This window comes from Microtus pennsylvanicus, chromosome 18 (assembly GCF_037038515.1).
Source record: "Microtus pennsylvanicus isolate mMicPen1 chromosome 18, mMicPen1.hap1, whole genome shotgun sequence".
Lineage (NCBI taxonomy): Eukaryota > Metazoa > Chordata > Mammalia > Rodentia > Cricetidae > Microtus > Microtus pennsylvanicus.
Genome location: NC_134596.1, coordinates 1,697,479 through 1,708,594, shown reverse-complemented (window position 1 = coordinate 1,708,594; position 11,116 = coordinate 1,697,479). Strand labels below are relative to the sequence as shown.

Sequence of the window (11,116 nt, the reverse complement as noted above, 5' to 3'; positions counted from 1 at the left end):
AGACTTAATGATGTCTAAACACTATGTGCAGTCATAGAAAAAATTTAGAAAGAGCCGATAGAGAGAAGCCATGACAGTGTATTGCTGTCGTTTCAGCACCCAGGAAGTTGAAGCAGGAAGACTAGGAAGTGTGAGGCCAGTAAGGTCTGTGTTAGGAGAGCCTTGCTCTAAAACTCAAAACAAACAAAACCAAAAACAAAACAACAAAAACAAACAGGAAGGTATGTGAAGTGGCCCATGCCTGCAATCCCAGAACTTGGGAGACTGGGACAGAAGAGTCAGGAGTTCAGGGCCAGCCTGGGCTATCTAACAAGTCTGAAGCCAGCCTGGGCTACATGAAACTCTGAGTCAAATAAAACAAAGCACAAAGGAAGTCAAGAGATTGGGGGAGGAAGTGGGGAATAGGATATGTGGGAGATCTCCTGTGTTGAGTGACGGGAGTCTCTGGAAGCTGAAGGGGGTGACCTGGATGAGGCAGGAGAAGGTAGCAGACCTTTGCGGAAGCTGTAGCGAGGCTCCCCTTCTGCTTGGGTCTAAAGAGCAAGCCCTACATGTTAAAATGTTCCGAGTTTGTGCCAACCACATAGGTCCATCTGTAGGTGGCTCTCCTATTCCTAGAGCCACATTGATATTCTCAGATGCAGATGTATAAGTTGAGTCTTCTGAGACAAGAGGGAGATAGGATGTCCACCCTAGGGTCCAATCCTCAGTCATAGTAGGCCCCATGTTGCTGGGCCAAAGAGGAAGCTGCACCCCAAAATGCTTCGTGGAGAGTGGGCCAGCAGCTTTTGTCATACCTGGGTGACAGCCCGAACAGTCCATGGGCTGCCACCTGGACAGAAAGCTGAACTGGGGCTGATGACCTGGAAGAGAGGCAGGATAGGAGGCGACTTTAGGGGGTACTCTGCCTACAAAATGACATACCCCCCTAACCTTCCAGCTAGAACCTGAGCCTTACAGAAACTAGCTGAGGGGCTGGAGAGATGGCTCGGTGGTTAAGGACACGTGTTACTTTTGCAAAGGACCTGGGTTTAATTGCAGCTCACAACTGTCTGTAACTCCAGTTCTGGGGGATCTGATGCCCTCTTCTGGCCTCTGTGAGCATTGCCTGCTTGTGGAGCACAGACATACAATTACACACATAAAATAAAAATAAATAAATCTTAAGGAACCTGAGTTCCTTTTCCTTTGCCTCCTCATCCCCCCTCTTTTTTTTCTTTCTTTCTTATTTATTTTGTGGGCGTCTTGTTGTTTTTTTTTCTTCTCTGTCTGAGACAGGGTCCTGCTATATCACCCAGGATGACCTTGAATTTGCAATGATCCTCCTGCTCAACCTCCAATTGCTATGATTACTGGTGTGGATCCTCTGTGTGCCAATAAAAAAAACTGCTCGGCTATCCGTGGGAGAGCCAAGGCACTCAACAGCTCAACTCTTACAGGAAAACAAGGATATTCCATCTACCTCAGAGTTTAAAAATAGAAGTCTGGAGTAATTTTTCTGAGAAAAAGAAGTCTCATCTCACTCTCCTTTGGAAGATAAACTGTAATTTATATTCTTTTAATATACATAAGAGCTGGGCAGGAAGTCTAATTACCAGTATTCAAAACAAAACAAAACAAAACATGAGAGGCTGAGGCTGTAGCTTAGTTGGTAGAGTGTTGCTTAGAATATATAGGTCCCAGGTCCCATCCTAGATCTACATAAACAGGTGTGATGTCACTGAACATAAGAGGTAGAGGCAGGAGGATTCCTGGTCATATAGTTGTGATATAGAGCAAGGTCCTGTTGCCAATCAATCAAGCAATGCATAAATGGAATCAGCTTTATCAACCTTTGTGTGCAGACTAGTTTTATGTCAACTCGACACAGCCTATAGTCGTTTGAGAGATGGGAACTTCAACTGAGAAAATGCCTCCATGAACTAGGGCTGCGGGCAAGCCTATGGGGCAGATTCCTAGTTAGTGATTTACTTGGGAAGGCCCAGTCCACTGTGGATGGGCCACCCCTGCGCTGGTGGTCCTGGGTTCTATAAGAAAGCAGGTTGAGTAAGCCAGTAAGCAGCATCTCAATGGCCGCCAGGTTCCTGCCTTGTTTGACTTCCTGTCCTCACTGACTTCCTTTGAAAAGGAACTGTGGTGTGAAACTGAGAGCCCAATAAACCCTTTCTTGTCCATGTTGCTTTGGTCGTGGTGTTTCGTCCCAGCAACTGCAACCCTAACTAGGTCACCTTCTAAGTCATGAATGAAAACGAGGAGGAAGACATTAGTAAATGGCATTAGAATACCCTCTTCTTTCAGGCAGCTACTTGACCCCCGTGGCAGAAGGAAACGATACCCACACTCACTTGTTGGGCCTTAACTGGGTGAGGGCTCTGCAGCTGGCTTTTGATGGGCAACGGCTGTGGTGTCTGAACTGGGGTCAAGGTCGGCATCTTTTTTCCTGGTGGGGCAAGTGCAGGAGCCAAGGTCAGGGGGTACGGCTTCTTCACAGAGGTCCTTCCTATAAGAGGATGTCAGGAAACACATGATTGATTGCTCCACTGTGCCACCTGGTCAGTAGGAAGGGAAGCCGGTCCCAGAGGCTGTTAGGGAGATGGGACTGTTATTTAATGCACTGATTGCCATGCCTAGGCCATGGCTCAGCTTTTGTCTAGGGAAGCTCTCAGTTGGCCCCAATTGTCCCAGGTCCTACCCTCCTCACCTGGAAAATGCCTCAGGCAGCAGACACACAGGAGGAGAAGGCCAGCCAGCAGTGCCAAGCCCAATAGAGAACCAAGGACAATGCCTGCAATGGCCCCTGGACTCAGGGCAGAATCTGGAAGACACACACCAAACGGAGATGAGGAAGCAGGCCCTGGGAATGTACTTAAGTTTGTCTAAGCCCCCAACTCATTCTTCTCAGGAAGACCCATGAAATCTGAGTTCAATCCCTGGGACAGAACCAACTCACTCAAGTTTTTCTCTGAACTCCATATACACACATGTACATAAGTAAACTAATAATCAAATGAACAAAATTTGAAATAGATGCTTGTTTTTTTCAAGTCAACCGGGTAGTGGAACATTGTTACAGGCGCCCTCACAACACTAACGGAAGAGGAGGGTCTGATGGAAAATCCTAAGAATGACTGGCTAGGTGCTAAGAGGAAGGTAGGAGAAGGTACCACAGTCCAACTAACCTGCTTGATAAACCCGGCTTTGGGATGGGGTCCCTGGCAGAGATCCCAAGATAGGCAGGATGCGAAAGGCCCAGGTCCCAGGGTTCCGAGGAGGGAGTGGAACTATGGCTGACCGCTCCTGAGGGCCCAGAATGAGCAGGGAAACCCATTCCCTACTCATGGTGAGTCGATCCCGGTCAGAGCCATCTGTCCACGCCTGGATGTGAAAGCCAGTGAGGAGGCAGCCTCGCTCCACATCCCAGGTGAGCACCGCCGCGTCTTGGGCTCTCTGCAGCCTCCATGAGGAAATGGAGGGTCCTAGGAAGAAAACATGCTAGATGCTGCGGTCTGGCAGGAGACAGTGAGGAGGGCTGGATCTGAAGGGGGCGGGGGCTACGATCTGAACCCCTGGATTTGGGGAGAGGGAGGAAGGCTGGATCTGAAGCGCGGGGGGTAGGGGGAGCTACAATCTGGACCCCTGGATCTGAGGAGAGAGAGGAGGACTGGATCTGAAGGGGAGGGCTACAATCCAGACCCCTGGATCTGGGGAGAGGGAGGAGGGCTGTATCTGAAGGGGAGGGCTACGATCTGGACCGCTGGATCTGGGGAGAGGGAGGAGGGCTGTATCTGAAGGGGAGGGCTACGATCCGGACCCCTGGATCTGGAGAGAGGGAGGAGGGCCGGAGCTCACCAGCAAGGGTGATCTGGTTGCCTCCAGCGCCCAGTGCACCGCTGCATAGCACAGAGTAGTTCCCCAGGTCCCAATCCAGGCTGAAGTTTCTGATGAGGAGCTTTCGGCCGTCCTGGCTAAGCTGCAATCGACCCCCACCTCCTGGAGCCAGGGGCCGTCCTTCCCGGGCCCAGGATGCTCTTGAGGGTGGGGGACAGCCAGTGACCTCCAGTGCTACCAGCACATCCCCTGGCTGTGTCTCCTCTACGACTGGCTGGAGCAGCACTTCCTGGGGGGCTTCTGTTGGTGGAAGAAGCCCAGTTAAAAGAAACAAGACCTTGTGGGATGTGAACAACCAAGTTCTGTGCACTTGGTTAGAGTAAAAGGTGGCAAATGGCTCCTCCTGCTCTGTACCAGACGAGGTCACATTCTGTGTTCACTTGTTCATTCATTCATTTTGACAGGTTTTGTTTTGCATTTATTTACGGTATGTGTGCCCACCATTGAAAGTATGCAGGTATCAGAGGACAATCGTTGGGACTTGTTCTAGCCTTTCACTCCCAGGCTTGGTGGCAAGTGCCCACTGCGCCATCTCACCCACCCACCCGCTCATTCTCCATTCTTCAGCACACATTTGTTGAACACATACCATAGCTGGAAAACTCATTGTTAGCTATCCCTTACTTTTTTTCTCTCTCTAGGTACCTGGGAAGATGACAGCCCTTTTTCTGAGCCTAGGGGCTCGGGATGGAACACCCTGTTCCTACTGGCTTCCTGCCTTGAAGCGCAGGGTAAAACTTTGTTTCTCCTATAGGTTCAAAGAAAGATGAAGTCTGAGGTTTCAGGAGATGGCTTACCAGATAAAGGAAATTGCCACCAAGCCTGACGACCTTAGTTCTATCCCTGAAACTTACATGATGAAAGGAGAGACCCAACTCCCAAAGAAAGTGAAGTTTGGTTTACATAAAATAAGTAAAGTTCTCGCTGGCCCTTTCCTTAAACCCAAAAGGACCTAAAAAAAAAGTCACCCCCTTCCCTTAAAGAGGCTCAGCTCCTCTCACCCGGGATGATTGTGCAGGTGCGGGTCGCCACCAGGTGGCGGGCCAGACAGGTGACTGCAACGCCGCTGAGTTCCGGGCGGGCGGGTACAGCTACCAGGAGCTCAGATGGCACCGGCCCAGCGCGGACGCCTTCGGGGAGACCCTGGAACTGCAGAGAGGCGGCAGGGACCCCGCCGGGCCAGGAGCAGCGAAAGCGGAGGCTTCGGTCCGCGGGACCCCCTTCCACTGAGCACTGTGGGGACTCGGGGGGCAGATCTGCCACGGAGAAGAGACCATCCAACCTCTGTGCGGGACGCCCCACTCCTTCCCCAGGTTTCTCTCCGCCTCTTTTCCTAGATAGTTCCACCCTCCCGAGTGCACGGGACCCTTTACGACCCACCTCCCTCTGCCTTTGTAGGTAACTTCAGCCCTCCCTGATCCTACTTACCAGCTTAAGTGGCTAGTCCCTTCTCTTTCAAATCTAGCTCCATTATTTAACTTCGCAGCTCACACGATTGAAAATCCTTCTTTCCCAGGACCGCCCACCCTCTCCTCCTGCAGGCTCTTCCCCTTCTCCTTGGCATCCTCACCCCTGCAATCTGCAAACCCATGGACCCCGCCCTAAGCACAGGTGCCCTTATGCACTTTGCTTGTCCCGCCCATTAGCAATTGGTGGGTGTTCTACTCTCAGATATCCCTCCTCCTACATTCTACGCCCACCTAAATTGTCCCTCCTCCTCCCGGCTGGACTCTCCCTTTCTCCCGCCCCACCATTACGTTTCTGCTCCGCCCTGATGATGTCTCTCTTCCGCTGGTGATCCTACCTCACTCACAAAAGTCCCTATACTTTCCTGGATAGCTTTACTTTTTCTCTGGTGGCCATGCTTACTTGAGGTTTTCTCAGAAGCTGCTTGGTAGCGCCCCACCTCAGCAGCTATTTCCCCTTTCCTCTCCGCTACCAGGGCTTCTCTGGCAGTCACGCCCACCTGTAACTATCCCAGCTCCTTCTTGTTGGGTCTTCTCTCCCTGAAGGGCACAGTCCCCTTCCCATTGCTGTCTCCTCACTCCCCTGCTACCCACACCTCCACGTGCTTCCGCTTTCCCTGCTGGATGAACCCATAGCTCTTACCCGCCACAGTGAGGTTGAGCACCGAACGCCTGCGGCGGCCGGTGCGGGGATTCGCAGCGATGCAGGCGTAAGCGCCGGAGTGGCCTGGCCCCACGGACGGCAGCAGGAGGCGAGGACCCGAAGGCACTGCGGCTTCTGTGGGGTCCGCCAGACTCCATGCAATGTCCGCAGACGGACGCGAGGGGGCCGAGCAGTGCAAGGTGACATTGCTGCCCGCAGTAACATAGAGCTCAGGAACGGCGTCGCGGTTCGAGGTGACCCTGATGACCGGAGCATCCGGGCCGTCTTAGGTGGAGGTGGGGGAGCGAGACAGGGTGGGGAGGATAGGACTGTAAAGGAGCCACAGACATTGGGCCCACCTCTCCCCTGGGACTCAAGACTGGAATCCTCACTGGAGACACCCCCCCCACACACACACACTCACAGAAGACACGGACGTCAGCTGCAGCCTCAGTGTGGCCAAAGGGGCTGCGCACACGACAGGTGTACCGGGCGTGGTCGCTGCGTAGGGGATGTGAGATGAGCAGCTGGTCCCTTTCCGTGCGGATGTGAGGGTCTGGGGTCTCCAGGACACGTCCATCTCTGCTCCAGCTTAGCTCCCCACTAGCTGGAGTCCATCCTATGCAGCGCAGACTCAGTTCGGCTGCACCCTCCTCTGTCTCTGGAGCCCTGGGCTGTACCGACAACTGGGGTAAGGGCTCTGGAGATCCAGAACAGGCTCTGGTGAGTCGGAGAGTCCATACACCAGAACTGACCCCCTGTGCCCCAAGTCAGTCCTTCCTCGCTCCCTAGAAATCTGAACTCTCAGTCTTTCTCCCTCAGATCCAGAGATACAGAGCCCAGGCCTCCTCCCTCCTACCTAGATATGTAGGCCTCAGACTCAGGTGTGCAAACCCCAATCCTATTCCATTAGTCCCAGGAGTCCAGACTCCAGCCCTCCTTCAGATTCAGAGATCCAGACCCCAATCTTATTCCCTCAGTCCCAGCGATTCACACTCCAGGCCTGCTCCCTTAGACCCAAGGGTCCAGACCTCAGGCCTCCTCCTTCAGATGAGGTGGGGGTCCGGTCCCTACCTTGGCTCCTATCCCCACTCCCAGGCTCTTTCCTCTAGGAAGCAAGCATATTCACCCGGCACAGATTTGCCCAGATGTCTGTGAGGCGAGCAGACACAGCTTGTGTTCAACTTACCATACACACCCACTGTGAACTCCCGAATCTGTTGGGAGACGCCTCCCCTGATGACCTCAACTGTGTACACCCCTGCATCATCCAGTTGTGCAGAGGTGAGTTCCAGACCCCCTCGAATCTGATCAAATCTCAAGCGGGCTTGATGCATGGGATCCAAACTGATCAGTGGAGCCTGTGACCCCAGGCCCCCAGCTGCTAACACCTTGGAGCCCCGGCGCCAGACCACCAGAGGAGCAGGGGGCCTGGTGCTGGGGACTGGAGTCAGGGGGAGCTTGATGGTGGTTCCCACTAGCACAGCTAGGGGTCCCCCCATCTGCTGGGGGAAGCTTGCAGCCTGGCGACTCTCCGAAGAATTTTTGAATTCCGGGTTCTGGACGGAAAGTTCAAGATTGTGCTGATGCTGATCCAGAGATAGCTTTGAACCTGGGGCCTTGCTGGGTACTCTGATGTCTGGGACTTGAACAGAGAAGAAAGGCCCAGGGTCTTTAGCAGAATCGTGAGAATGGAAACCATCAAAACCCATTTGTGAAGTAGGGATTTTAGAGACGGTGACATCAGGGTTCAGATATTGTGCCCCAGAAGACACAGTTGTCCAGAACGACCCAGGAGCATGGCTTGAATTCAGCCCTTGAGGAAACCAGTTGGAATCAGGGATTCTACCAGAGGCTTCTGAACCTGGAGGCTGATCTGGAAAGTGGCGGCTGGGGGGCTGGCTGGAGACTTTTGAAACAGAGCCCTGAGAAGAGCCCACTGAGTCCGAGGAGGAGGCAGAGGGTCGCCCAGGACGAGAAGCTGGCTGGAGGGCAAGGGGCCCTGCTCTGAAGGCTGCAGAGAGGAGGGGGGGGGACAACATTGAAAGAGGCTGCCAGGGAGCAGGCTGCTGGGGAGGAGGGTGGCTGGGGACTTACCCAGGAGAAGGGAGAGCATCAGAGCTGACGAGAGGCCCATGATGATGGTCGCACTCTGGACAGGACACTACACCGAGATCCACAGCTTGCATTGTCCCATGTCTGACAAGTCCAGCAGGAATGGTGGCTTAGCTTCCTGGGTGGGGAAGGAGGACAGACCTGTGGGAGGGGCCAGGATCCCCTAGCATGATATAGTGGCTAAGTGACCCACTCCACCCTTCTTGTCTTCATCAGAGGATGTATGGAGAGGCCGAGGCTGATCCTACACTCCTCACCCCCAGGGGAAGGTGGACTCCCAGCAGGAACTGTGGGCACTATGCAGGAAGGCTTCCTCCAGGAGTGCCTGAGAAATCAGAGCCCCTCCTGTGAACTCCCTGCCTGGCTCAGGTTTCTTGCTTCCCAGCCCTGATTGCCACTGTGTTTTACCTGCAGCTTCTTCTCTGACCCTGGCCCCTTCTCCAGATCCTTCTGTGACTCCCTGATGTCCTCAGAACCAAGTCTCCTGCTGATGTCTCTATTGAGGCCCTCTCCTCTGAGACCTAGAACTCAGTTTCCATTGGCCACCACCTGCTAAACTCAGCATCTCCCCTCTGACCAATACTTTCGGGATGGCTCCATCATCTATGAAAAGCCTGGGGAACCTTCCCACTCTCTTCCTCTCTGGCTCTGTCAGCAATCTCTGACGCTACCTAGATCTCACTCCCAATTTTCTCCTCTTGGTATCTACTGCTCAGACCTTATCTTCTTCACCTGCCTCTCCCACCTACTTTCTGCAAACTCCTCCTCTGGCTAAGACCCCACCCTGGCCAGCTGAACCTTCCCTCCATGTCACATATCCCTGCCTCCTCTGCAGACACCCTTACAGGATCCACCAACTTCCCTGCCCTCCATTTTTACCCCCTGAACACGGTGCTTTTCTGATGCCATCTCACCTCCCAGCCTTTGCGAGCAGTCTGCCCTCTACCTGGATTGCTCTTTCGCTCTCCAGTCTGGCCGCCTCGTAACTGGTCCTTCAGGTCTCACCTCATTAATAACCACAGTAATAATGACAACTTAAGCTCAGTTGGGAACTGTGCTAAGTTCTATCTGTGCACCATCATCAGGCCGATTTCTTCTAAATGTCCTCTGAGCAGGATGTTTGGTCTTCACTTCACAGGCCAAGAGATGAGGATGCAGAGAGGCCAAATTTCCTGTGGGAGGTTGCACAGCCGGGAGAAGAGGCTGGACTTGGGTCAAGGCCGGTCAGACTGCTTAGTCCTTCAGAAAACTTTCCTTATCACCCCTTGTAAGGCTTCAGGCCTCTGCTCAGCTCTGAATCCCCAAGACCTAGTATAGTGCTCACAGTGCCGGTGGGAGACATGGTCTGAATGTACCAAGCACACGGTGTGTATCACATACAGCTCTTAAGTGCTAAGTCAGAAAACTGTTTGAAAAAAGTAATGTTTTGTTGGGCATGGTGGCACATGTCTTTAATCCCAGCACTTGGGAGGCAGAGGCAGGCGGGTCTCTGTGAGTTCAAAGTCATCCTGGTCTTCATAGGGAGAAGCCAGGACAGTAGAGAGACCCTGCCTCAAAAAAAAAAAACCCAAATAATTAATGATAATAATGTTTTAATTTATTCTTTGAGAATTTAATATATTTTGATCATATCTTTTCCTGTCCCATAACTCCTTCCAGATCTTTTCCAGCCTCCCTAAACCCCATCTTCATATTCTTTTTCTCTCATAAAATAAAGTAAAATGAAATAAGCACGGAGTCCATTTGCGTGGGCTGACTGTGCTTGACCACGGGGCCTGCCTGGGATGTGGTTGATCTACTACCCAGTGTTGGACATTGAAGAACGAATTCCCTCTACATGGAGTTGCCAGTTTTGAAAAGCTTCTTGACTAGGGCTGAGACTCTGCGTGCATTTCCTGTTGTCCACGCTGGGATTTTGTCTGGCTCGAGCCTGGACAGGCTCTGTGCTGCTGCTCACAATCTCTTGTGAGTTTGTAGTGCGTCAGTCCTGCTGTGTCTGGAAGATGTGTGTCCGTGGAGTCAGCCACCACTTCTGACTCTCCCAGTCTTTGCACCCCCTCTTCTGAGGGATCCCTGAGCACTAAGAGGAGGGGTGGGATATACATAATCCCATTTAGATAAATGGATAATGAAAACACATTTACACACTGGATGATTGGAAGACAGTTCAGCAGCTTAGAAAAATGGAATTATGAAATTCGTAGGCAAACGAACGTAGCTAGAAACGGTCATCCTGGGTGAGGTAACCCGGAAAGACAAACAGGGCATGCTTCCTGTCATTTGTCGATGCCAGCTTCAGCTGTGTGCTTTTCCATGGGGAGCTGCCACTCCACCCAGCACTCAAGAGTCTGCGACAAGAGGACATCCTGCTCGAAGTTCAAAATTCAAAGCCTGCCTGTGCTACAGTGAGTTCAAGGTCAGGATGAGCCATTTTAGTGAAACACTCAGAGAGGGCTGGGGTGTGGCCGGGTGATGTAGTGCTGTTCTTGCATGACTTGTTCGAAGGGCGAAGGGCTGTGTATGTGGCTCAGTGGTGGAGCCCTGCCTAGATTCCTCCAGTGAAGGGCAAGACTGTGGCTCAGTGGTGGAGCCCCTGCCTAGAATCCCCCAGTGAGGGGCTGGGGTGTGGCTCAGTGGTGGAGCCCCTGCCTAGAATCCCCCAGTGAGGGGTTGGGGAGTGTGACTCAGTGGTGGAGCCCCTGCCTAGAATCCCCCAGTGAGGGGCTGGGGTGTGGCTCAGTGGTGGAGCCCCTGCCTAGAATCCCCCAGTGGGGGCTAGGGTATGGCTCAGTGGTAGAGCCCCTGCCTAGAATCCCCCAGTGAGGGGCTGGGGTGTGGCTCAGTGGTGGAGCCCCTGCCTAGAATCCCCCAGTGAGGGGCTGGGGTGTGGCTCAGTGGTAGAGCCCCTGCCTAGAATCCCCCAGTGAGGGGCTGGGGTATGGCTCAGTGGTAGAGCCCCTGCCTAGAATCTCCCAGTGAGGGGCTGGGGCATGGCTGTTCCTAA

The 11,116-nt window shown here is 53.0% G+C and overlaps 1 protein-coding gene across 3 annotated transcripts; it reads right to left on the bottom strand.

Moving 5' to 3' along the window:
• Positions 1-129: 129 nt before the first annotated feature.
• On the bottom strand, positions 130-9,226 carry Vsig10l (V-set and immunoglobulin domain containing 10 like). 3 transcript variants are annotated; one of them, XM_075952348.1, is made up of 11 exons: positions 9,027-9,226; positions 8,095-8,230; positions 7,187-8,011; positions 6,422-6,697; positions 5,998-6,282; positions 4,890-5,144; positions 3,850-4,128; positions 3,180-3,476; positions 2,702-2,815; positions 2,346-2,500; positions 130-863 (listed from the first exon to the last, which is right to left on the bottom strand). In XM_075952348.1, exons 2-11 carry the CDS (start codon positions 8,132-8,134, stop codon positions 792-794), a joined length of 2,598 nt encoding a protein of 865 aa, XP_075808463.1. In that variant the 5' UTR covers positions 8,135-8,230; positions 9,027-9,226; the 3' UTR covers positions 130-791. The 3 variants fall into 3 exon arrangements, with proteins under 3 accessions (XP_075808463.1, XP_075808464.1, XP_075808465.1); XM_075952349.1 differs by having other exon boundaries at positions 9,059-9,226; XM_075952350.1 differs by lacking the exon at positions 4,890-5,144.
• Between the last annotated feature and the right edge of the window lie 1,890 nt (positions 9,227-11,116).

What these genes read in the sequence shown, in the direction of transcription:
- Vsig10l (XM_075952348.1), bottom strand. Translation starts at nt 8,134, where the DNA reads ATGGGCCTCTCGTCAGCTCTGATGCTCTCCCTTCTCCTGG. An exon ending in GATGCTCTCCCTTCTCCTGG is followed by an intron (nt 8,012 to 8,094) that starts GTAAGTCCCCAG and finishes TCCTCTCTGCAG; the next exon opens with CCTTCAGAGCAGGGCCCCTT. An exon ending in CTGCCTGAGGCATTTTCCAG is followed by an intron (nt 2,501 to 2,701) that starts GTGAGGAGGGTA and finishes ATCCTCTTATAG; the next exon opens with GAAGGACCTCTGTGAAGAAG.